Here is a 25,469-nt window from a genome sequence, read left to right as displayed (position 1 = left end):
AAATGGCTCCCAACCAGAGTAGGGTTAGGTTAGATATTATGGGAAGAAATTTTTACTCTGAGGATGGTGAGGCACTGGAACAGGTTGCCCAGAGAAGTTGTTGACAATCTAGAAGTGTTCAAGGCCAGGTTGGATGGGGCTCTGAGCAACCTGGTCTAGTGAAAAGTGTCCCTCCTGGAGGCAGGCAGGTTGGAACTAGATGATCTTCACAGTCCCTTTCAACCCAAAACCATTCTATGAGTCTATGGACACTGACAGTGTACTACAGGATTATATTTTTTAGTCAAAACTCTAAATTAAGGATAATTCTGAAATAATCTTGGCCATTGACATATAAGCACAGCTTAAGGCAAACTATACTATGGTAGTCAAAACACAAAGATGGTGTTTAGAAAAAAGCAAGTGAAAAGATGAATGGCAACTTCACTCTTCCTGAGCTCCCCACCTTTAGTTCTGCCCTTCTAAAGGTATTATCCAAGCAGCTCATTATAGGACTAATTTCAAAATTCAGTCTGAAATAGAAAGAAAGTCTTTTGCTCCAAGTACATGACTTAAGTATTTCATTTAAATATTCCACTTTAAAAGCTGAGCTATGTAAGTATTCTTGAGGTGATGGCCTGTAGAATAATTCCATCTGAACCAGCCATAGAGTACATTATAGCCTCCTATTAAGAACTGAAATTAAAACAAGGGCTAATACTGTCAATATATGTCAAATATTTCCTAGTGTGCCTGCAGAGGCTACTCGGCCTTGTGACCAACTGCTGTAGCTAAGCTGTGTGGTTGCAATCTGGGACTTACAGGAGTACTCAAAGCACATTAATGTTACAGGCTCTTCCTGACTCAGAAAAACCCATGTCTCAGGCAGTATTCATGAAAACCTCCAACTAATAATCAAAGCCTGGTATTTGTCCAGTATTCTGATAAGAGTAGCAGTGGGGTAATATTAATAATCAACCTACCCCCGAGAGAACAACTTACAGTTAAATATATTACAAACTGAGTTTAACATATCAAAAGTTGAGAAATACCCCGCTTCAAAAGAGTCACAGCCTATCAGTATAAAGGAAGAATATAAAACTATTTTATTGACCACTGCTCACCAGTATTTACAATAAAGTAAACAATATACAGTCTGATAACATTCAAATTACTACAAAGTTAGTTTTCACCTGGTCTTCTTAAGACCAAGTGATCCCAAATACTAGAAAGAATGACCTTACAGGATTAAAGGGCTAGGTTTGGGTAAAGAAGATACATGCACATCAATAGTATAGAAGACTACAAAACATCTGTGAGTTTGTTTAGACATTCATTATGATTCTGTAATAACTAAGGAAGTTCATCAATGTTTTATAAAACTTTTACCTAATATGGAGGAAGTAGTAGTATCAAATGCTCTCTTGTGGTAAATGAAACAAGTTGCAGAAAGCTTTTATTTACTTGCTGTTGATGCAAAACATACTACTTCAAAAAAATATCAAATTTGAAACTTGTTAGAATGTATGCTTCTCACATTGCTAATAAATCAAATTTCAGGTTTTAATATTCTTATATATAAAAAAAGCAATGCAAACAATTATTGTGCTTCATCTTCTGGGCATGAATGCCAAGTTAGCCGTTCTTCATAAAAAGCGATTACGATCTGAGGACACTTCACATTAGCTTCTTTGGCCAGCACCAGATCTGCCTCATCAGAGTCTTTCCTGATGTAGAAGAGAGCAGGATTTGAGAAAATTAATAATCAGTATTTCAAAACATTTAGCAGCTCTTCCTAAGTTCTAAGTTCTGAAAACAATGGCAGCTAGAAACCAGTTTCCAGTACATCTTTCACTAAAGCTACCAAGACTTTCCATGCTAATGGTGATGATGAGGTTTCATAGCTCCATTGTTCTTCCCTTCCCATGTGTTTTCTGTTTGAAAGGAAAATGCTATTCAAAGGGAATCAGTCATAAAGTTACATATTGGAGTATATAATGAAAGAAATAAAACTCAGTTACTTTTGTCTTTTAAAGGTTAATCAAAGCTTCAAAGTAAGATTTCAAAATCAATAGAACCAACCAATCTTAAGAGTTGGTACTTACATGCATATTACATTTGCTGTTTATGCAAATAACTTCCTGTATTTCATACTGCTATTCTTGATGCTGTCTTGGGCTAACAAACCAAGTTTGCCAGTCTGACACGACTTCACTTCATTTTGAAGTGTATGCTGCCTTTAAAAGTCAAAGCTTTGTGCATACAAACTCATATCTATGTTTGTTACCTAAGAGCAGTTATGAAAAACTAAACAACAGCAACCAAACTAAACAAAAAAAAAGTCCTCTGTGTTTGATAGTCAATTATCACTACAGAAATTCAAACACTTGTGATCTTTGTTTTTCAAATTTTCTAAGTTTCACATAAAATTTATAGAAAATTTGAGAATGCAGAAGGGAGACAATCTCCCACAGCACTAATTTTCAGCAGTCTAGGTAAATCCCGAGACAAATCACATCTCAGGAGATCACTCAGTTTGACTTCATTCAGAAAATCTGCCCTTCTCAAAGGCTGTGGAAAGTCATCCTTCTTATTCCATCACCTTAAGAAATCTGACTCTCAGCAAATGTGAATTCAATCTCTTGATTTCTCAAAACTGTGAAGAAGCATTAATTTTACTCCATTTGTTCACAAAGCAAGAAATCCTTCTCCCAACACTGTTGCTAATGAAGTTGGTCCCCACCTACCCTCCCAACAACACTAACTCCCCACATCACTCTTGCCTCTTACTAGCCAATAATGTCAAGCCTCTACATATTGTTTCTTCCTCATCTCCTCTGCTTTCTCCCCTAGTTGCTTCCAATTCCACTTTGATGCATGCAGAACAGCTGGCACTATGCTTGGTTAAACAGCTGGCTATCCAGCAGCTGGCTTCTGCTTATTGGAACATGTAAAGCTGGATTTTGCCTGCCATTCCCTCTGCAAGAGCATTATAAAGATCTATTTTTTTCCATGCAAATGCCAATTTCTTCCTATTTTATGAGAAATTACCTTTTAAAGTAAAACTGAACCAACAGAAATGAAATATATTTTGGGTTTTGAAGAAAGAGGGATTAAGTCCTAACTAAATATAGAAAGCCTGTTTTTCTAAGAATACAAGTTTAATAAGGAGACCACCAGCTTCTGTGTCTTACTCCTGAGAGGAAGTTGTCTCTTTAGGATAAGTGCAGCTGCCTGCCCTCCCTTTATGGACAAGAACTGTGGATGTAAGACTTACCATTTCATGAGGAACATAAGCTCTCCGCTGCTATCCGTAGCCCCAATTATCCGCTCAGGATCAAGACCCCTTGCAAACCCTCTTGGTTTATCAACCTAGTAAGTTAGAAGATGGTTATCTAGTTTAAGACAAAATTCTATTTTGGTACTAGATACAGGAATTTTTGTACATACATGCACATGTGTGTTTGTGTATCAGAACAAAAAAATACAGCCTTTAAACCCCATCAAATCTATAATTACATAGTATTTTTTCATGACAAATCTTCAGGCCAAGTAATTTAGAGGTAGGATAATAATAAAGGATTTTATATCCATGTTTCCAGCATTTATTTCTGAAAATATAATAGATGAAACAAATGGTCTAAAATAATTTCAGCAGATAAACAAACAAGCATGGTCAGTAAAAATAACAAAAACAGCAAAGTAAAAATGCATGCCTGGAAGTGGAAAAAACATATCCTTTTCAGCAAAACAACAGGCATGGGTTGCCTAAACCAACAATGAAACTGCACCCTTGGGGAACACCTCAACTCTTCTTGGCTCACTGACACCACACTGGTGACAAAAAAATATCACAACTATTTCCTGTATTAGCTCCTTTATAGGTTCACAATATCCTTTTAGAGACAGTGGCCACTATTGTACTAGATGAAGCCGAACAACTGACTTTATACAGAAAGCAAAATATTCTTTGTATAATTCATGAACTATTCTTCCTGATGCCTTCCAACCTTTTTGACAGTAACCACATGTCCAACTGCCTGCTGTCTCCAGTACATGAAAATGATTGGCAGTGTCAGGTTGCAAACCACTAGTCCAAAAGTTTACAAAAGGAAATGCGAACTGTTGAACACATTACAACGTGTGCATTATTCTGTACTTATCAGCATTAAATGTGTCAGTTTGCCTACTCATTTTAACTGAAGGATAAATCCAGACCTCTCAGGAAAGGTAGGCTTTTTTCACTCACCCCTTCTACTCCTTCTCCACCATTATGTCTGCTCCTAGTCTAAGCAACTGATTGGTTTTCACATTTTGCCATCTTGCCACTCACCCATTCAAAATCATATACTAAATATGGTAGCAAACCAGAACTTCATCTTTGTTCCATTAATGGATCTTTTGTTCTAATAGAAACCTATCGCTTAATACCATTAATTAATAACTCTTAACCAATGTTACTTTCAATTATTCAGTAAGTGGGACAATGTAAGAACTTTTAATCATCATGTCAGTCAATCATCCTTTACTAACCATTTGGACAGTCTCATCACCCACAATGAATGTATACCCTTTTCAAACCACAGACCCAGATGCTATGAAATTTTTACAGTTTTAAATCAGTGTTCAGTCTCATTCTCAAAGTCACAATATGATTTTTGGGGGATGGAGAGGTAGGAGAGAGATAGAGGAAACCAAAACTTAACACATGAACATATACTTACAGAATCACGCTTTTTCTTTGATTTACTATCATCAGATTCACTATCTGACAAAGATTTTCTTTTGGCACCATCTGTTTTTTCTTTACCAGCTTTCTGAGAGTTCAGAAAAGCTTCAATTAGCTCTGGACAATCTAAGTTCTCTTCAGGTTCCCATGTGTTGTCAGCACTGAAACATACACACATTTATGTAGAACTAAGTAAAAAAGAAAAATGTAAAACTAGCCCCATGGCCCCCCCTTAAAATAAGCAACTTAATTTTTGTCTAATTATATAAGGAAGGTCTGTTAAACCTAAAGACGTTTATCTTGCCACCTTTAGTAGCCTTCATGTTGATGACTGAAAGGATGCTTCATTAGTATGGAAAAACAACATTCTTAATCTGAAGGTAACACAAAAAGCAGCTCTATTAACACCTGTGCTCTCAGTGGGGTATGAGAGCTGAAACAAGCAATGCACACCCTACCAAAACTGAACTGTCCATTGAAACTGACTCACTTCCCTGGCTCCTCTAAAGACTGTCCATGAAAACTAACAGTATGATAAGAGTACTAAGACTTACAGAGTGTACACAGCAGTCATTACAAATAGCCTAAGTATAAATCCATACATATAAGCTTTCAGACATGAGGAACACACTAAAGTTGTCTCTGAGCATTGAACACAACTGTACCTGGAACTATCTGCTTCCTTCAGTTGACTGCAGGAGCGAACAAAGGTGGGCAGAGCTGGGCACTGCCTATGTTTCAGTGAGAATGCATTTTGCTAACTAAAATTTTAAGAACATTCCTCACAACCGCTCTGTATCTCACATGCAAATACTGGCACAGCACTACTGCACCAGCAGGATACCTACAAATTATTTTCCATTACAATAACATATTATTACAAGTTCAAATCAGACCCTCAAATACTAAACACATTGTGCTTCACATTTATGCACACATCACTACACACATTCCAGGTTGCCACACTGCACACTGTTGCAATGCACTCACTTTGGGAGGTATGCAACAATAATATCATAGCATACATAACCATTTATGCACAAATTCTTTTTTCAGCTGGTAAAGCAAGCTGCCACAGAGTGCCACTGGAAGGAGGCACAACTACATTCCTTCTTAAACAATTAACTTCTTAAGTCTACTGCAAAGTTTTAATATACATATGTAAGTCCTGGGAAAGACACTCAAAAATTCCTTTGATGTATGCCTAATGAAGGCAACCATTCCACAGGCATATTCAGTTAACTTGAGAACAGTTCAGGAAAATGAATAATAAGCAAACTATCGGCTTCAAAGCTGCCTGCAGTTTACATTCCTGCGTGATTTGTTACTCAGAAGCACCATTCATTCTGCTACATATATGATAACTGTCAGTCTATCTTACCTTGATAGCTATGGACACAAGCTCTATCAGAATGGTAAAAGAACAATCACTAAGAACTTCATAGAAGTCCTCAAATATTTTATATAGCCTGAACAATGAACTACATTATCTTCTATTTTATCTTCATACTCGACTGTCCCACTTGATTATGCATTTAAGGATGTCCTTCCCTCAAGCTTCTTTAAAGTGGATGCTCATTGTCCAATCTCTTGGCACAGTTTCAAATCAATGGTGTTTATCATTCTATCAGAAAAAAAAAAAGAAGGAATGTCTTACTCTGTAAATCCTTTCCACTTCAAGTAGTATTCCACCTTTCCATTTACAACACGTCTGTCCAGGACTTTCTCCACAACAAATTCTTCAGGCTCTGCCTCTTCAACTTTTTTACCTTTGCCATTCTGTTTCTTTCCCATTTTGTGCTAAAAAGAAATTCAGAATAACATTATTCTTTTTTTTTCTTTTGCTTTACACAGTTATTTCACTGGCTTATTAACATTAAAGCCAGAAGCTCAGACTCCTTTCATGTTAGTGCATGTGGTCAGGTAACCTGAGCAAGACATGGTAATCTTTTGGGTTTTTATCAGTTGCTTAATGAGATACCCAACACCAGTTTTTAAAAAGGTGAAATTTTTTTGTTCACATACTTAGTGACTATACTCCCCTTAAAAATTTAATTCTCAGTGCTACATGCTCAAAACATCAGGAAGCTTCTAAAAGTTAACTCTATGCCTGTGAAAAGGCAGAGGGCAAGGCAGAAGTAAAGAGAAGTAATAAGGAAACTGAAAATGCATAAAAAAGGGATGGTACTGAAAAAAGGTGGCTTCTACCTTTTCAAAAAAAAAACCAAGGAGAAACTGATGGCAGCAAAGTTTATGATGTATTGCTACAATAAGCAAAATACTCGATAAATAACCCGCAACTATTGAAGAGGACCCATGCTAGGAGCATTCCATTACTGCAGTCCCTTCTCATTCTTAGCCATGCACCCATGTAACTTACAAACAGATGTCACAAAGGTGCATAAATTTAAAACTGCTACACTTAAGTACAGCACTTAACACATAAATGGAATTTTGCTAACTTAGAAAACTTTTTAAAGTGTTTTAAAGTTTACATTTGATAGTTCAGGTAATATTCTTTAAGTTCTTAAAACAACTATTACATCCACATCATCCTCAAGGCATTCCCAGTTTAATAAGGCACAATTAAATAGCAGTAGAAGGACACGTTTCAGAATTTCCTTGTTTGTAATCTTTAATAAGTTGGAACAAGCCTATCATGCTGTATCACAGTTCTGGAGGACTAGCAGACCAAAAGCAGTTTGCTTGCCATTTTGGACTGCATCTCATAAAGAAACTGTCAGGTGGCAGCCATAAACTAAGTATTAAGCTCCTAAGAGTTAAGCAGCACCCTAAATCAAAGTGGACAGAACTAATTCCTCACTAAAGCACTTCCTCTACAACAAAATACAGACAAGCAAATACCACAAAGCACCTCTATTTGCTTGATAGCCATTCTCTAGTCCTCTCTAATGTGGGTTAGTTTGACAACACTGAAATTTTGAAATTTTTAACTTTTAGACTTAGTAGAATTTTGTATTGATGTGGTGAAAGGTAAAAAAAAATGTATGTTAGAACAAAAACTGTATTCTTTTAGTGAAGACTGGAAGATGATTCTCTTGCCAAAGCCCTGTCTTTGTACCCCTTGTTTTTAATAATTTTTCTCTCCCTCCCCAAAATACTTCACTCTTTATGGTTAGCAACCCATAAATTGAAGGTTTAAACAACAAAGAGGAGAAAAAGTTTCTCGTTTCTCATTTAAACAGCAAGTTTCTGTATATATCTCACATGGCCATCATTTTGATTTGAGAGCATAGAAGAGAGAACAGAGCATGTATTTCCAATTAGATTTTAGGTGCCTGCATATCCCAGGTGTATTTTGACCACAGCATTCATGTCTGAAAAGTGTTAACTTAAGCATATTGGCTTTTTTTGCCTCCACAGGAAAAAGAATGCAAGACTGATATTGAAGGGAAATACAACATGAAGATGTCCAAGGCTTCTATGAGGGCAGCTTCTTTCAAAAAATGGAAGTGTGAAATAGAAAGGGGTAGATATGAGGGAAATTAACAAATAATAGAAGTAGCAGAGGGGAAAACGACAACACAGAAAAAGACAGACTCACTATACCATAGTAATAACATTATAATTACTGGTGATGAGGCAAGCAGGCTACAAGTGGGGAACATCTCCATCTGTATTCTCCGTTGGACTAAAATTCTTTGATTCAATGGAAGACTGTTTTCTGGTACTCTTTTCGGCTTCACTAATTCTTGTCACTTAAAGATCAATGTTTTGGATTTCTGTATCAAAGCAACAATTTGGTTTTTTACTTTCTAAAACTTAAGTATCTCAAGTATCTTCCACAGAGGAAAATGAATGTCATGGGGGTCTGCATTTTTTTCTTGAAGTGCAGTAAGAAATAGCAAAATAAAGAGTATGCTGCTTCTGTTTTAAATATTAGAGATTTATTAGGTCTTGTGCATCAGCACTGCTCTTCAAACTCTTGAGCCTATTAAAATAACACTTGATTGCAGAGCCTGCAGAAATACTGAACATGTTAAAAACCTGTACATTCTGGGATTATACAAGCCCATGCAAATGCAAATCTCAGCCCACAAGTGAATTGTGACACCTGACTGAACTGAAAACATACTAAATGCCCACTTGACCCCTGAAGTTCTCTAGGGTTGCATGTTGTAAGCTGTAAATTGGACATTTGACCACTGAAGGCTAATGTATGGCTGTTTCTGCATACAGAAGTCATATGACACTACATATGACAGATGCAGAGCTATGGATAATCACTCTTTCTTGGAGGGGCAAACTTAAAACACTGATGTGACACTGTGGTGTAGAATTTTAACATACAAGATATAAGAAAATCGGAATTACAGCTCTAGAGCTGCCCTATCCCTTAACACATTTAGGTTTTGCATGCAAATATATAACGAAGCAGAATTAGTTATGGTTCCCATGGGAACCATAACTGATTTTCCTGACCTGTGCAGCAAAATTCTCGACATCAAAAGATTAAAAATACTGCATTTGTAAGATTTTTTTCCTCTCTCCAAAGCACCCCCTCCCCAGGCTGGCTAACCTCTTCTTCAAATTCTGGATAAGTGGACAATCAATTACTAACAAAGTTTAGACATTCACCTTGGTGAAATATTTTAAACTAGTACAACACAGAGGAAGCACTCCATTGCACTTCTAAGCCAGGAGTTAATACAAGTTTTGGATATATTTTGAGCTGAGTAATAATTTCTGTAAATTTAAGAACAGGCCTTTTGAGTGCATTATAAACCAGCTGTTCTGCTATTGAAGTTTTGAATTGTGCACATATATTTTTTGCTTACTTCCCCATCTCAACCTCAGATACATCTCACATTATACTTCTACAGGTCTGTCTTTTGTGAAACTATGTATCATTATTAGTAGAACTGTAGCCAGTAACCAACTGCCCTTAGGAGTCCATATTTTAATGTCAAGCAAAGCTTTAGAGGACTTGAGATCCATGAATGCATCATTAAAATGGTCCAGGAGGGGTTGACATCTGATAATCTCTGCTCCTATGAAATTCAAAGAAACTGTTATTTGTTAAAAAGCATTTCAAAAGGCATATTAATTATGCCACATCATTTCTCAATAATGTTACTTTTCATCTGTAAAGACTGCCTTTTGTCAGGCAAATAGTCTTCTCCAAATACACTGGGAGAAATTAAATGAGTACATGATTTGGACTTTATTTTTTACATGTATGATGAATTACATGGTATGCTGAAAGGAGGCTAAAAAAATCCTCCGTATTTTCTATTGTAGAATAGATGAAACAGTGCAGAGTCCTTTCACACTTTTTTCCCAACTAGTTTCTCTTTAGAAATGGCAGATTTATTAAAACCAATGTCCTTTCTAGTAGCCTTACTTTCTGGATCTGAAATTTTGGTCAGAATAATGCTGGGGAGGGGAGATGTGGATGTATCTTTTAAATGGAGATGCCAAGTTATAAGTTTGAAGAAAAATATGTTGATTAAATCCTTATATACTTTAGGTGTGCATGAACTTACCAATGTAGTTTTATTGGAGGCCATTTTTATTGCAGACTTGCAGAGCTTTTACTAGAAAAATGCATGACAATTAAAAGGAAGTTTGCATTACTCAAAGAAAGGCATCCCAAGACAAGCATGGTCCTTGTTCCAACCCCCATGTATTCACTGCATACAACATTTCTTACATGGATTAAATCCAGAACAAAAAGTAGGTTACTACTTTGTCTGGCATAACCCAGAATGCACCATTAGGCTAGCCAGGGTAAATGATACTGACAAGGTGGTATATAGGGTTGAAAAAAGATTTTTCCCAAGGCCTTCAAAAGCATAGACATGTTTCTAGGGGAAAGGGGGAGGACCATCAGGGATGCTTATTTCCTTAAACCAAATAGAACAAGAGTTCAGATTCTAGCAATTGAAGATACACCTAAGATATATTAAATGCAAATATCTGATGGGGAACAGATATATATTTGTGGTGCAATGAATCACCCATTATTCTTACATGGTAACAAATTCTTATAAACAGCAAATATTTATCTTAATGCAACTATAACGTTGCCTTCTGATTCTCAAGTTGGCAAGAGTTAAGGTCCTAGAACAATATTAACTCAGCTAAGATGCACATATTACATATTTAACCTATGCAAATTACGTTGAACACAATCCATCCCCTTTTCCATGTCATTTCTCATACCGACCAGCTCCATAGGCATGTATTGTCACCGCCCCGCAGCGAGCTATAGAAACGCTAGAATTCCCCATATGCCTGGGTAAAGCAGAGAAGTCCTTTAAGGCCAGAAAGCCTCCCGGACTCAGCGATCCCGCCCAATCCTCCCCTGATACGGGAGGTGGATTTTGGCAGTCCCATGGTTGGTGGGGTAGGCGAGGTGGGAGAAGGGCCGGGGCTAGGGCGCCAGTGCCGAAGGTCTTGCCTTGTGTCTCCCGGAGAGGTAGCAGAAAGGGGCAAAAAAAAAAAAAAAAAATCCCCAAAACCCAACAACAGCCTCCCCACCACGTATCAGAGGCAGCCCTGCGGAGGCCTGCTGGGGGCGGCTGCGCCTCGGGCCTGCGGCGGGCGCACACGAGGCCGGCGGGGCCGCCCCGGGCGAGGTAACGGGGACGCAGGCCCCGGGCCGCTTCCGCCGCCGCTGACAGGGCCCCTTCCACGCCGTCTTCCCCCCGCCCCTTCACGTTTCCCCCGGGCCGGGCACACGCAGGGACGGCCGGCGGGCCGGCTTTGTCTGCCGCGCGGGTGCCGCTGCCCCCGCCCCCGGCGCTGCTCTCCTTCCCCGGGGCGACAGTGCCCGCGGGTCCGGGGGCCGGCCTCCCTCCCTCCCCGAGCGGGTGCCGAAGCCCCGATTCCCCGACAGCTCCGCTCCGCCCGCCACCCCCCACCGCCAAGGAAGCGGGGGTGGGGAAGAAGCGGCGGTGGGGGGAGGCGGGCGGGTTGCGCTCCGCATCTCCCCGCGGCGGCCCGCAGCGAGCCGCAGAGGAAAGGGGAGTCAGGGAAAGGGACTCGAGGGTGAGTGGGGTGAAAGGAGGCGGCTGCAGCGAGAGAAAAGAGGGAGAGAGAGAGAGAGAAGGATACAGACTTCAATGGTGCCCAGCCGCTTGGGTCTCCTGTCTCCTCCTGGCTCCCGCCCTGCGCGCACTGAGCGGCGGCGGCGGCAGCAGCAACAGCGACATCCGCGGGGGGCTGAGGCGGGGGGTGGGGGCAGGGAGGGAGAGAGGCGGAGGGCGGGAGGCGGAGGGCGGGGAGCGGCGCGGCGGTGGCTGGCGGGGCTGGGCTGGGCGAGCACTGCGCGCCGGCGGCTGTGACGGGGCAGAGCGCACGACGCCGCCACCGCCTACGCGCGAGCCGCTACAACCTCCGACCGTCGTCGCCGCCGGCACAGGAGGGGGGCCAAGACGTCTCTCCAACGCGGGGCGAGCGCAGGACCGCGCCAGGCGTCCAAAAGAAGGAAGATGCCTCGCGGCGACCGGGAAAGCGACTGGGTAAGCCTGGGGGAGCGGACAGGGTTGGCGGACCCCGGGGCCACGGCCGCCATCATGGCCGCCGCTGCGAATGCGCGCCGGGCCGATGCTGCCCGCTGCGGCGGAGCGAGGCCCTCGATCGGTGCGGCCGGGCGGGCCTCGGGCCTGCAGAGGGCGGGCGAGGAGCGCTGGGGTGGGTTTGAAGCTTATTTGGAGGGGTCCCCCTTGGAGCGCGGCCATTTCCCGCGTTGCGGCGGGGAGGCCTGGGCGTGAGCAAGGGGAGGGGGGAGGGAAGCGGGCTCGGAAAGCAGCGGGCCTCTGAGGCCCGAGAACTCATTCATAAGTGAGAAAAGAGATTCGGGGAGTCGGCTGGAGATGCTTCGCTACGGGCGGGAGATCCGCGGGTGGATCCGCGGTGAAGCTGAAAGGGAGGGGGAGCAGAGGGGGCGGGAAGAAAGGAGCTGCTCCAGCGCCATTTCTTTGGCGCGCGGGGCGGCAGCACTCACCCTTTGTCGCGGTGCGTGTAGGGCCGCCGGAGAGGGAAAAAGGGAGGGGATGAAGAAGGGGAGGAGAACAGAGCGGCGGAGCGGGTGGCACGCCCGATGCCGACGGTGCGGGGGAAAGAGCGGAGCGGGCTGCGGTGAAGTCCGCCTCCCTCCCTCCGCCGGGGCCCCTCGATGTGTCGCACTTGTGCCAAAATCTGTGTAGCTCTCACTTCCTCCTGCCTGGGCGGAGGGGGAAGGGGGCCAGGGAGAGGTTTCGAGGGGCGATGTGCGGCCGCCCCCGACTAATATTAACGCCGAGGTTTGAGCCTTCGGGGCCTTTTCTCAATTTCCGGGAAAAAAACCAAACAAAAACAAGTGACACTGTGCCAGCAGCGTTCGAGGCCGCTTCGGCTGTGCTCGGGCATGTCTCGCGAGCCTGTCGGTTGTCGGAAACTGCCGAGCTGGCTGAAGTAGTCGATGACTTGCTGCGTCTTTCTGTCCGGAAATTGCCGAGCTGGCGCCGAGCGCCATTTTTGCCTGCTGCGGCAGATTCCGGAAATTACCGAAGCGAGTCGAATGGGCTTCCATTCCTGGTTCGGCTTTTTCCGGCGGCTGTCGAAGCGGATAAGCTCGACGACGACAGCTCCTTCGGCTCATTTCGGAGGCGGCCATTACTAACGGAGTCCATGACTTTCCATTACACGATAAAAACACGTAGGGGCGTTATTCAGAACTGCAGCCCCTTTGGAGATATTTAAGCTCCAGAGCCTGCCTTTTTTTTTTCTTTTTTTTTCTTTTTTTTTTTTCTTTTTTCTTTTTTTAATAAATTAAACCTCGGAAGCGAGCCCGAGCTGGAGTAGGAGGGCGCTAACACTACGCGGAGCTGAATTTCAAATTACGTAACAGCTCGGGCAGCCATTACCGACCGGTTGTACGGTACTCTCGAGCAGGAATTCATAAACCATGAAGAATATGGTACGTGGAATGGGAGGATTTAGAGCTTGCTTTTAAGGAGGGAGACGCGTTTGCTTGTGCAGACAGTCAATTTTTTCGGGGCTGAGCATTACAAGCAAGCTTGAGTGGTCCGCACAAGTCCGGGCGCTGCTGTCGGGTCGCAACGCGGGGTGGATGCTGGATGTCTTTGCGCAGAGGAAGGTTCTGGAAGCGGCGACTGGGGCTGGCGCGTAGCCGGGCGAGGCGGCGGAAGCTGCGGTAACCGTGCATGGCGGACAGCGCGTTCTTGAGCCCGTGGCCATGGCTATTAGCTGCGCTGCTGCTGAGGTGTCGCAGGAGGAGGGGGAGTTGGAGCTCCGCGGGTTGGGGGCCGTCTTGGCCTCGCAAGGCGCGGAGCGGCCGAGGCGGCGCTGCGGGTAATGGCGGTGGCGAGGGGGAGGGGTAAAATGGCGGCCTGGCCGAGACTCGAGGTGCGAGGGGCAGTGGGGATCCCTCCGGTAGAGCGGGCAAGGCGGGGGCAGAGCGGGCAAGGCGGGGGCCAGCTGTAGTCGTCAGGTATTCACGGGGACGAGAAGGAGCGCCGGAGAGATCTTAGAACCGCGTGTGTAGGTGCACGCTAGAAGCAATTTGCAGCGCTTTCCCTGGAGGCGGCGGCTGCTCCCGGGCGCCATTTTCCCCGCCCGGCTCGGGGCCGCGGTGTTCCCGCTGCCGCCACATGGCGGAGCCGGCGCGGCCGCTGCGTCCCGGCTGCCACAGGCGGCGGGCGAGCAGCGCTGAGGGATTGCCGAGCCCCGGAGTTCAGGGATCCCCCTCGCTTGTTTCCCTTAAACGTTTTTGTTACCCGAATTCTTAATTCCGCACTCAGCGTGGATTGTGTGTGCGCACGTTACCGCTATATGAAACACCTTTCCTTGCCCTGGTGATTAATATTTCAGCAAAGGTTACGCATTTTTTCGTGCTTTCAAGTTGCTTTAAGCCTGTGAAGGAAAGTTTAAAATACACACGGATGAAGATCCTACAGAGGTAAAAATTTGCTCTGGCGTTTGATTCCTACCACGGGATGTACTGTGGAAATCTCGAAAGAGGTGTTACCTCCAGCTTTTATATTGTGGCCTTTCCTAACTATGTGGTGTCTATGTCTTTACCAAAAGAGTATTTTCCTCAGGATTCTAAGAGGTACTGGTATGATGATAGTTATTGTTGTACGTTTTATACTTTTTGCACAAACTTTAGATGGGCAGAACTCTGGACTTTGGTAGGAGGTTAGTGTTATTGCCATCCAGAGCTTCTCCAAACTGGCTTATTTAAGACAAATAGTTTCTCTGCATCTAGAGATTGTCTGCATGTTAGTAGCAGCCTGAGTGTGCTGTTTTGGCACAATGGTTTTCATTAAGAACTGGTGATGAATTTCGTTATTGCTGTTTTCTGACATGTGGTGCCTAGATGTTCTAGGTAGATCGTGACCCTAAATACATCTGTAAAATGCATTAACTACTCTGTTCAGTGTCTGGTAGTTAGATGTAGTATATTTTTATAATTGTTCCATTCTTTCCTTGAGTTCCATTTACAGGTTTTCAGGAGTTTTCAGGAGTAAACATAACACTGAAAAAAATATCCTATCTGCCTACTACACTTCCTGAATTCTCATATTTTTATGATAATGTTCTTTATTAAATGTATGGTAATTGATTATACAGGAAAAAGGTTTCTTGTAGATCTATGAAACTGTAAGCAAGTGGTCCCTAATTCTCAGGCAGCAAAACTGAAGGGAGGATTTTTATTTTTGCAGTATTGTTGCTTAAATTTTTTTTCTACCTCCTACTCAAAATTAATAAAAACACGTGTCTGCTACTTTTGAACACGTGTCTTATTTTGCCTGTCCTTTGTGTAAGGAGGAGACAGTACTAGCTTTTTTTTTTTTATTCCTAGAAGAAAAAGAAACTAGATCCAACAGCAGATTCCAAATAGTTTTCAAGAGAAATTTGAACTCATCAATCTTAAATAGAGGATGTATTTGGAAGGAGGAGGGGAGAAAGTTGACTTCCCTGTCAGACTGCAGTACATGAGGCTGGTAATACAGAGGTGTATTTTGAAGAAAAAACCCTGGGTTGTCACTGCCCACACTAATTGCGTTCTGTTACATGCATCTTGATCCAGGCCTGCCTTGGACAACTTCAGAAAATATGTTGGTCTGTGTGCAGCTTGGCTTAATACTTCTGAAAGCATATGTGCACTGCAGTATTTTCCTTATTTTCTTAGGCTCAGTGTTTTTCTAGTTTCCTATTTCAATTTAGCTTAGTCCCCATTGCACAGTTAATCGTGTTTGTCAATTGCACTTCCTGCTGCTATATTTGAGTTTATAAGAACCACCACACTAAAGAAAACACACAACCAAACACTCAAGCAGATTTTCTTGATTTTTAAAGTTAGTTAACAGTAAAAAGCTGAATTGATTTGGTTTGAGTTCTCTTGTCCCTAGAAGAACAGTTCTTTTCAAAACAACATTGTAGGGAAGGGAGCTACTTCTTAGTGCATTTTTTAAGTTTGGCATGAAATTTTCACACTTATGAGCTAGTGATACTTTTGTATATAGAGCCTGGCAATTAAAAGGCCTGATTTGTATGAAAAGTTACTGTAAAAGTGCTCTGAACTGGTAGAAGTCAGAAGGTTCTCCTTTCTGCTTTAGTTTACCAGTATATACAAGAAAAGTGAATTCAATAGCTTATTACTGGTCCTGATTTTTGTTGGGTTTTTTTAATGATGCTCTCGTCATTACATAAAAGATTTCTGCTTAACAAGTGCAGTGATAGTTTCTCTGCAAGAAAATAAAGTCTTACTGAAAGCATTCGTGGATATGAATATGTATTATTCACATTTCTACTTTGAAATGAATTATTTTAATGGTGCTCCTGTTGAGGGTGTATAGGTTTATTGGTAATTCCAGTGGTGTGGGATTCCAGATAAATTTTACAGATTGCTTGAGTTTCATTTGTTTTAGTAATTATGGAGAAAATAGGAATTGTTAGCCTGTTACAGAACATACTTATATGTATTTAATTGATTTTCACTCACAATGCCTTGGATAAATAGTACGGTAGTATTAATGTAGAACAATGTTAACCAGAATGGTTTTTATAATTGAATGTTACCCAGGATGGAATCAGACAGTATAAATTAATTCCTATTTTCTGTAATAAAAACAAATCCCAAAGTTCTCATTTTCTTTAAAAAGCATCTCGTATGGGTCTTACAGAGGAGTATTCTGAAAGTCTTCAAATGTGGTTCCTTGTTCTTGATATTTAGAGGGAGACACAGGAATAAGAACTAAAAAAATTTGTATTGTAAAAGCGGACCTGTGGAATTGCATAAATTACTTAAATCCTTTAATAGGGGTAGAACTTTTAGAAGAGCCAGGTCTCATTTTGAAAATAAGTCTTACTGAAAGTATTTAAAACCTACAAAAATTTTGGTTAGTGTTTGATTTGCTAATGCAGAAGAGGTGTTTCAAACTATATTAATGTAATCTTTTTTTCTTGTGGCAGAGGGAAAAGGAGCAGTTCCGCAAACTGTTCATTGGCGGCTTAAGCTTTGAAACCACAGAAGAAAGCTTGAGGAGTTACTATGAGCAATGGGGAAAGCTTACAGACTGTGTGGTAAGTTCAGCATACCAATGCATAGCAGTGGCATGGAATGTGTAGGAATTTTAAGTGTTTGTTTTCTGGATTGCTTAGAGAAGATGGAATATTAGCTTTTAATGGTACAGTTGGTTGCTTTACACACAGTTCAGTCCATTGTAGACACGCGTAAATTTTACTCTTGCAAGCTTGATTAAGTTAGGGAACATTGACAATCTGTTTTCTGTAAAATTCTCCCATATTAACTACTGATTGCAACAGTTTGGCTTTGGTATCTGAAAGTTGTCTGAAGTGCATTAGAAAGTGCTTCCAGGGAGCACTATTACATCTGTGTGGTTGGTAACATTTGGCAAAAAATGGTGTCTTGGTAAGCAGCCTCAGTAAAGCTGGAAAAGGATGTCTTTCTCTGTGATGTTTTCATAGAGTTGTTAAGGTTGGAAGAAACCACTTACTATTTAACCATGCACTGACTAGTTCATCCCTAAACCATGTCTGTAAGCACCTGCATTTGTGTGTCTTCTAAATACTGACAGGGATGGTGACTGGTAGAAGTTCTCTGCTGAAGTGTCTTGGGAGTAGTAAGTAATAACAGGTTTAAAGTCGGTGGTCTTCATGAAGCTTAAAAGAAACTATGTGAATGGTTTTGTTTTTGTTTTTTTTTCCAAAAATAAACAGAAATATAAATGCACCTCACTGATCTAGCTGCATTTCTGAGTTAACTGAGTCTTGGAGGACAGCAGTGGTTTGAATTTCTTTGATCCCAAGCAGTGTCACTCATACTAAATCAACAGAGTGCGCTGCTTTGTGTTTTGAAATCAAACCAAGGAAAAAGTAAATTAAGCTTACACACTCTTAATACTGTTACCAAAAAGCTTAACATGAGACAGATAGAAATAGTTTAAATGTCTTTATTGATTCTAGGTAATGAGGGATCCTGCAAGCAAGAGATCAAGGGGGTTTGGCTTTGTAACATTCTCTTCCATGGCTGAAGTTGATGCAGCTATGGCTGCAAGACCTCACACGATTGATGGAAGGGTGGTTGAGCCTAAGAGAGCTGTGGCTAGAGAGGTAAGTATGGCTTTGAAAGCAGGTGCTTCTCGTGCTTTGAAAAATGCCTGTTTTGGTCAGACAGTTAGGCTTTGTTCTTGTTTGAAATTGTCTGGGTTTAAATTACCTGGTTCAAAGCCGATAGCTGGGGCATTATTTCCCACACTATTAGTCTCTTATATATATGTCTACTATTACAGTGAATTATGTTATTCTGGTTATGGAATCATGTCTGCAAGGGACACGTCTGGGGTCTGAAACATGTTGTAGCAAACATGTTCTGTTGAATATTTGTAATTATGCAAATTCCAAAGTAACTTTTCTGGAATAGTTCCTCTTACAAGCCTCAAATTAATCAGTCTTTCTGATTATTCCAAGATCTTTCTGGGGTATTTCTAGAAGGTACATAAAACCAGAGCCAGGTTACTGTGGCACAGAAGTGCTTGAGGAGCAAGGGTGGATTATAAGGCAAGTTCTGTTCACCACACAGAAGCTCTGGGAGGGTTTACCAGATTAAGGTTGGACTGATGAACTGGATTTGAATGAGCTGTCCCAAAGGTATGGGGAAATGGAAATTGTAATCACTGGTACCCCCGTTAGCTATCCCAATTTTCTTTCCATTCCCTGCAGAATGCAGGGTTGGTTAGCATTTGGAAAAAGGTAATTACAACAGCATGTGTGTTTGCTGTTTAATGGGATTGAAATGCATAGTTGTGAATTTGCTGAGGTTGAAGGGCCTTGATACAAGTGCAGTGTGGGTTCATTGCTGTCAGGGTATTGGGCAGAAGAAACTGATGCATCTTTGTTTTAACAATTACAGAAGTCTGCCCTAACTTAAGTTATTAAATACTTGCAGTTCTTTCAGACAGATAATCTGTGTCATTTTTCGGTGCTTTTAAAGCTTTGACATAAAAGAGGGAGGAAAAACCTCCAAGTAATGCTGAGAGACTTTCCTCTTAGAAGGCCCTCTAAATGAGCCTGCAAGGTCATGCCTCACAAAAGGGCTGTACCTTAAAAATCATAGTTTATCTGAATTCTGTTCCTGAAATCCAGGTAAAATAGTTCTTTGTGAAATTGTTTTTTTGGTGCTAATTTAGAAAATTCTTTTAACAGGAATCTGGAAAACCTGGTGCTCATGTTACTGTGAAAAAATTATTTGTTGGTGGTATTAAAGAGGACACTGAAGAGCACCACCTTCGTGACTACTTTGAGGAGTATGGGAAAATCGACACTATTGAAATCATTACTGACAGACAGTCTGGTAAAAAGAGAGGGTTTGGATTTGTTACATTTGATGACCATGATCCTGTGGATAAAATTGTATGTAAGTAATTTCACTCCTTCTTTGGATAGTATTAATTCTTACAGCCTCAGCGTAAAGCTAAGCTTACAGATAATGGGATTTAGTTATGTGCCTGTATTATTTGCTACATCATAGGTTGCTGGATTGTGTGGGAACATGTATTTCAAATAAGCGTTGTCATGTTTGTTAAAAAATCGTATGGTATTTTGTGTTCTCTTATATGATTCAGAATGTGTTTGTGTTAGAAGTCTGATACTCTGACTTATTGCCAGTTAAATGCTGATAGCCTGTTATTTGATACGGTTACAGTGCAGAAATACCACACCATCAATGGACATAATGCAGAAGTAAGGAAAGCTCTCTCTAGACAGGAAATGCAGGAGGTTCAAAATTCTAGGAGTGGGAGAGGAGGTATGTACAAGTAATGGTTAGTAGTTTGTGGTTGATTTTTGTGTTCACTTTCCACAATCTCACTACTTATAAATGTTAAACTGATACAGGAAACTTCGGTTTTGGTGATGCTCGTGGAGGTGGTGGCAACTTTGGTCCAGGACCTGGCAGCAATTTCAGAGGGGGAGCCGGTAAGACAGGCATGTTTGTAGCATTTACATTTTTTACCTTATTAGTACTTTTTTTCTGGTTCTGGAGAACTTTGTATGCTGTGGTAACGTTTGACTTAAATGCACCTGTAGCAGGTGAGAGAATTTTTGGGAAAAGTAACTTGCAAGTGACCTTGTGTTTTGGTTTTTCTGTTTTGCTTTGGCTGTGGTTTTTTGGTTGGATTTGGTTTTTATTTTTTAGCTTTTATTGAAAACCAGAAGTAATCTAAATGTAAGTATTTGCTAAAAAAGGATTTCTCTGGTTCTATGCAGCACTTGCCTGACATTTTAAAAATGGGTACCATACAAACCCAAGAAAAGAAAAAATAAGCAATGATTGGATGTTTAGGTTTATTTTTCTGAAGTTAATTGTACATGTTCCTAATTGATTATTTCTGAGATTTAGTTCATAAGAGTTTGAGAATTTGACTAGTTTACTACAGGTAAATTGAAATCCTTTGGGGTTTTTTCTCCCAATAGATGGATATGGAAGTGGCCGTGGATTTGGTGATGGATATAACGGATATGGCGGAGGACCTGGAGGTTAGTTTGCTGTTGTGGTGGTGATGTGTTTTTCTCTCATTAAGAAACACTTCCATATTTATATTGATACGTGTAAAATTTATCTGAATTACCTGAGCCATTTTGTTGGCTTTAAGAAATGTACATGGCTGTTGGCTTACGTCAAATTTCCATATGGCGGATTGTATGGTTATTTTTTGGACAAGCATTATTATCTTTAGGATAAGAGGGGGTCTTAAATTTCCTGGAAAATGAAGATTAATTAAACCTTTTGGTTGAGGTCTTTAGGCAGTCTGACTGTTGGGGTTTGGTCATAGTTCAGTTAGGGTCGGTGTTAGTATGTGCTTTAAAAAGTACTGTCCATAGAAATTTCTTTACAAAACTATCTGTTTTGTTCTCTCTGTTCTTCTAAACAAAAAAAATATTCTTTGTGTATAATTTGAGTGCATTTTATATTGAAAAGCTTATATAAAAGGATTATGTTCACACAGGTGGCAACTTTGGTGGCAGTCCTGGTTATGGAGGAGGAAGAGGAGGCTATGGTGGAGGAGGACCTGGTTATGGCAACCAGGGTGGGGGCTATGGAGGTGGTTATGACAACTATGGAGGAGGTAACATTTAAGCTTAAATTGTTCAAGCATTTCAGTTACAAATTACTGCAAGTCATTTGAGGTTGGGGGGAATGGGTGTTCAGAAATGTTGTGTAAGGCAGTTGTTGTTTTTCAAGTAGTATGAAATAGAACAGAAATGTTGTTTGGTGCATGCACTGCTGGAATACATATGTGATTTTGTACTTTATTTAGAATTTTTATAATGGGGTGTCTTTAAGTGTTGCATCCATTTTAGCTCATGACGGTATTTCTCCACTTTTGTGTTGACAATACAGGCAATTATGGAAGTGGAAACTATAATGATTTTGGCAACTACAACCAACAACCTTCAAATTATGGTCCGATGAAGAGTGGAAATTTTGGTGGCAGCAGGAACATGGGGGGACCATATGGTGGAGGTATATGTCCTGTATATTTCCTTGTAGTTGGAGTGGGTGGACTTCTAGGACTTGGGGGAAATAGAAACTTGGGGGAAATAGAAGACATGGGGTAACTGTTTTGAACTGAAAAATGGTAGACTGAGATTAGGTATTAGGAAAAAGCTTACAGTGAGGGTGATGAGGTGCTGGAACAGGTTGCTCAGAGGTGGTGTGAGAGCCCCATTGTTGGCAGTGTTCAAGGCAGGGTTAGATGGGGCTTTGAGCATCCTGGTCTTGTGACAGATAACCCTGCCCATGGCAGAGGGTTTGGAACAAGATGACCTTAAAAGGTCCCATCCAACCCAGGTTATTCTATGTGATTCCAAGGTGGGTATGTAGGAATTGGATAACATCCGCAGTAGATGTATTGCAGTGCCTGTGTTCTTTCTGCAAGTTTGCTTCAGTGTCTTGAGATTGTAAAGCTTGTCTCAGGGAAACTTATTTTTATTTTGAAACAGATAAAACATACTTTTTCCACAGTGTTGTGCAATTTCAATTTTAAAGATTCTATTTCATGTTCTTTGCTGTCAGCTCACACTATTTGTGGAGAGTCTAGTTACTTAATTTCCAGCATATTTGCTGTGATTTCTTTTTATTCTCCTTGTGTCTTTTTTTCTGAGGCATCCTACTTTTTGTTGTCTATAAGTTACTTAATATGGAGTATCAGACTTGTGAAATGGAAACTGAAACATGAAGCCCTTTCTTATAAGGTTTAGCCTGCAAGCAAATTCAGCCCTCACAGTCTCAAGACAGCACAGTGCATCAGATTACATGTGGCACTGTTGAATCTTCTAAGATTACAGCATGTAGTTGCTTCCTGTGGCAATCTTTGGAGGTTCCTTAGAGGAAAACAGTGAAATGTTAGAAGTCTGTGTTGCAAATGCTGTCACTGGAATTAAAGCAGATGTTACTCTTCATTTAGTCAAGCTTTGATTGATTGCTTCTGTGAAAAACTTTCCTAGATTTAAAAATGTACTGATGGGACCATTCTGTTTCTTGTTCTGCATCTGCAGGAAACTATGGTCCCGGGGGCAGTGGAGGCAGTGGTGGATATGGAGGGAGGAGCCGTTACTGAGTTTCTTCAAGCATGCCATGGGTAAGTATGTTTTTAAGTGTTAATATTGCAGTGATTCTTGAGAGTAGCTGCAGGAGTTAAAAGCTTTTTAGGATATTATCTTTCCTTTAAAAAATGGTTAGATGAATAATTTCATAACCTATTTTTTTACTCTTTACTTCTGTTGAAACAGGCTTCACTGTATAAATAGGAGAGGATGAGAGCCCAGAGGTAACAGAACAGCTTCAGGTTATCGAAATAACAATGTTAAGGAAACACTTATCTCAGTCATGCATAAATATGCAGTGATATGGCAGAAGACACCAGAGCAGATGCAGAGAGCCATTTTGTGAATGGATTTGGATTATTTAATAACATTACCTTACTGTGGAGGAAGGATTGTAAAAATGCCTTTGAGACAGTTTCTTAGCTTTTTAATTGTTGTTTCTTTCTAGTGGTCTTTGTAAGTGTAGAAGCATTCCTTTGATAATGTTAAATTTGTAAGTTTCAGGTGACATGTGAAACCTTTTTTAAGATTTTTCTCAAAGTTTTGAAAAGCTTTTAGCCAGGATCATGGTGTAATAAGACATAACGTTTTCCTTTTAAAAATTTAAGTGCGTGTGTAGAGTTAAGAAGCTGTTGTACATTTATGATTTTAATAAAATAATTCTAAAGGAAATATTGTGTAATTTTAGATTTTTTTTTGATACTGTAAAATAAGGCAAGGAGTGGGTAGTATAAGGTCCCACAAATAATACAAAGCTATTGTTGTACGTGTAAAATTTAATGCTGGTGAGAAAAAGTATGTTGTCTGTAAATTACCAGGTTTAAACTATCTAGGTAACTTAAGGGGTATCTCTGCAAGGAGAAACACCTTTTTAGATTTTTTAGATGCTGCTTCTTCAATGGCAAGGAAAGGAAAAAACCCCAGCAAGGTACTCTTCCAGGGACGCAGGTCTAGTACAAGAGAACTCTTGAAAACGTCACTAAAAGTTCAGCCAGTCTTAAAAAGCTGTGCTGTATCTCTGCAAAGCTTTAACTACGGTAGATTGTTTATAAGGATGGCAACGAAGGCTGAGGGTGTAGAGCAAAATAGTTCTAAGCTTCAGTTAAACTTCTTTAGGTAAGATCTTGTTTACTTTTCCTTTCTTAATGTTTCAAACCCAAGAAATTAATAATGTATGACAGTATTCTTTCAGTATAGTGATTATCATTATGTAGCTTAACATATAGCAATGAATTGAGTTAACTATTACAAATTGAAAAGAAATTTGTGAATCCTGTTTTCTTGTATTATTAAATTTTTTTACAAAAATAATTGTTAATTTCAGCTACTTAACATATTTTTTTCCTACTGGAATCTAGCTATGATATGAACCCTGGACAAGCATAGACTGCTGCCACTGTACACTGCTACAGTTGAACAAATGAGACCTGCAAGTGTCCATTAGTAAAGCTTTGCAAGGGTTCCATCCCTGGTGTTGGTAGTTAAAATGGTAGGTCACAAGTTAATTAAATCATACAACTTTATTTTTGCATCCTGCAACATTTTCTTTTTTCTTGGGAGTCTATGCATTATGGTGGTTGCAAGGTAATGCAATGAAGGTAGTTCTGTGCTGTTGAAAATGAACTATGTTGTTCCGTGTCTTGTCTGCTGTAATCTATTCTATATAACACATTTCATCCTGAAGGTTCCCAAGTAACTGTAGAGTGTTTACGTGTAAGGAAAAATTTCACCACAGAATACATCTGCCTCTGTGAAGGAATGTGTCGTCCATTCTTTTAACAACTGCATAAGCAGTTCTTTAGGAGGGCAAGTGAAACCTTCAAATGAAACTGCAGGTGGTATTTCATAAGTGTACAGTGTATTTGTGTAAATTGGAATTTGGCTAGAATGTTGAGGTTTCCACCATTTTTTATAGTTCTTGCAGCTAACAAACCTTAGTGCCAAATTTAGTCAGCCTTACTCTCACTGCATTGAGTGTGTGCACCTCAAATTGATGGAAATTTATCAAGTATTGAATGAGTTACTCTGAGTAAGGGTGGCATACTCTACTAGATTTGGTTTTAAAATCAACAAAACCTGTCAAAATAAAAGGCAACCAAAAATGCCTAATTTCAAAGTTCATTGCCTCTAAAAGGCTACCCATTGAAGAACGTGGACTCAGCTAACAAAAGTCCTGTTCCTTTTGTGTTAGACACACCAGTGAACTGCTTATACTTTTTTTTTTAAAAATGGCTGAAGTTCCCCTATTGGTAATTTGGTTTAGACATATGTGATAAACATCTTCAGATACACTTTTTTTTTCTTTGGCAGGAAGGTGCCATGCTGCAGGTAACTAATGAAGAAGTGGTCAACCACAGAAACGCTTCAAGAAATAAGAAATTCTGTATCATCAGAAAATAGTTGTTTTTGCTGCCTTCATTAAAAATCTAGAGGTTAAATGAATACTGATAAAATATCACAATTAGTACAGATCCCTGTAATGATGGGTTTTTTAAATTATAGTAATAATGTCTTGTAAACCTTTCGAATAAAATTCAGATTCGTTAGGAGAAACAAATCATCACTAATGTTAAAATAGCAAACATTCTGTGAGTAGAAAGTTTAACTACATATATTTATAACTTTCATAGCTTTAAAATAAAAGTATTTTTATACCAAA

At 40.5% G+C, this 25,469-nt stretch overlaps 2 protein-coding genes across 9 annotated transcripts; one reads left to right on the top strand and one right to left on the bottom strand.

The window, feature by feature from the left end:
- Positions 1 to 1,062: 1,062 nt before the first annotated feature.
- Positions 1,063 to 12,768, bottom strand: CBX3 (chromobox 3). 5 transcript variants are annotated; one of them, XM_058023112.1, is made up of 7 exons: positions 11,793 to 11,913; positions 10,216 to 10,266; positions 8,302 to 8,451; positions 6,366 to 6,508; positions 4,704 to 4,869; positions 3,257 to 3,351; positions 1,063 to 1,706 (listed from the first exon to the last, which is right to left on the bottom strand). In XM_058023112.1, exons 3-7 carry the CDS (start codon positions 8,341 to 8,343, stop codon positions 1,580 to 1,582), a joined length of 573 nt encoding a protein of 190 aa, XP_057879095.1. In that variant the 5' UTR covers positions 8,344 to 8,451; positions 10,216 to 10,266; positions 11,793 to 11,913; the 3' UTR covers positions 1,063 to 1,579. The 5 variants fall into 5 exon arrangements, with proteins under 5 accessions (XP_057879095.1, XP_057879104.1, XP_057879086.1 ...); XM_058023121.1 differs by lacking the exon at positions 8,302 to 8,451; XM_058023103.1 differs by lacking the exon at positions 10,216 to 10,266.
- On the top strand, positions 11,991 to 25,469 carry HNRNPA2B1 (heterogeneous nuclear ribonucleoprotein A2/B1). 4 transcript variants are annotated; one of them, XR_009114393.1, is made up of 12 exons: positions 11,991 to 12,195; positions 17,156 to 17,266; positions 18,170 to 18,316; positions 19,409 to 19,619; positions 19,908 to 20,009; positions 20,099 to 20,188; positions 20,678 to 20,740; positions 21,211 to 21,330; positions 21,606 to 21,728; positions 22,763 to 22,845; positions 24,169 to 24,299; positions 25,121 to 25,469. XR_009114393.1 is itself a non-coding variant. In XM_058023072.1 (11 exons), exons 1-10 carry the CDS (start codon positions 12,166 to 12,168, stop codon positions 22,822 to 22,824), a joined length of 1,059 nt encoding a protein of 352 aa, XP_057879055.1. In that variant the 5' UTR covers positions 11,992 to 12,165; the 3' UTR covers positions 22,825 to 22,845; positions 22,997 to 23,482. The 4 variants fall into 4 exon arrangements, 3 of the variants coding, with proteins under 3 accessions (XP_057879055.1, XP_057879066.1, XP_057879076.1); XM_058023072.1 differs by lacking the exons at positions 24,169 to 24,299; positions 25,121 to 25,469 and adding an exon at positions 22,997 to 23,482 and having other exon boundaries at positions 11,992 to 12,195; XM_058023083.1 differs by lacking the exons at positions 24,169 to 24,299; positions 25,121 to 25,469 and adding an exon at positions 22,997 to 23,482 and having other exon boundaries at positions 11,993 to 12,195; positions 20,099 to 20,179.

Source organism: Melospiza georgiana, chromosome 1, assembly GCF_028018845.1.
Source record: "Melospiza georgiana isolate bMelGeo1 chromosome 1, bMelGeo1.pri, whole genome shotgun sequence".
NCBI lineage: Eukaryota > Metazoa > Chordata > Aves > Passeriformes > Passerellidae > Melospiza > Melospiza georgiana.
The sequence above is the reverse complement of the archived record's forward strand: the minus strand, read 5'-3'. Positions and strand labels throughout refer to the sequence as shown.

Coding starts and splice junctions, on each gene's coding strand:
- CBX3 (XM_058023112.1), bottom strand. CDS start 8,343: ATGGAGATGTTCCCCACTTGTAGCCTGCTTGCCTCATCACCA. Junction 4,870..6,365: donor AAGTGGAAAGGATTTACAGA/GTAAGACATTCC, acceptor TGTATGTTTCAG/TGCTGACAACACATGGGAAC. Junction 3,352..4,703: donor CAAAGAAAAAGCGTGATTCT/GTAAGTATATGT, acceptor CTAACTTACTAG/GTTGATAAACCAAGAGGGTT.
- HNRNPA2B1 (XM_058023072.1), top strand. CDS start 12,166: ATGCCTCGCGGCGACCGGGAAAGCGACTGG. Junction 12,196..17,155: donor GCGACCGGGAAAGCGACTGG/GTAAGCCTGGGG, acceptor TTCTTGTGGCAG/AGGGAAAAGGAGCAGTTCCG. Junction 20,741..21,210: donor ATATGGCGGAGGACCTGGAG/GTTAGTTTGCTG, acceptor ATGTTCACACAG/GTGGCAACTTTGGTGGCAGT.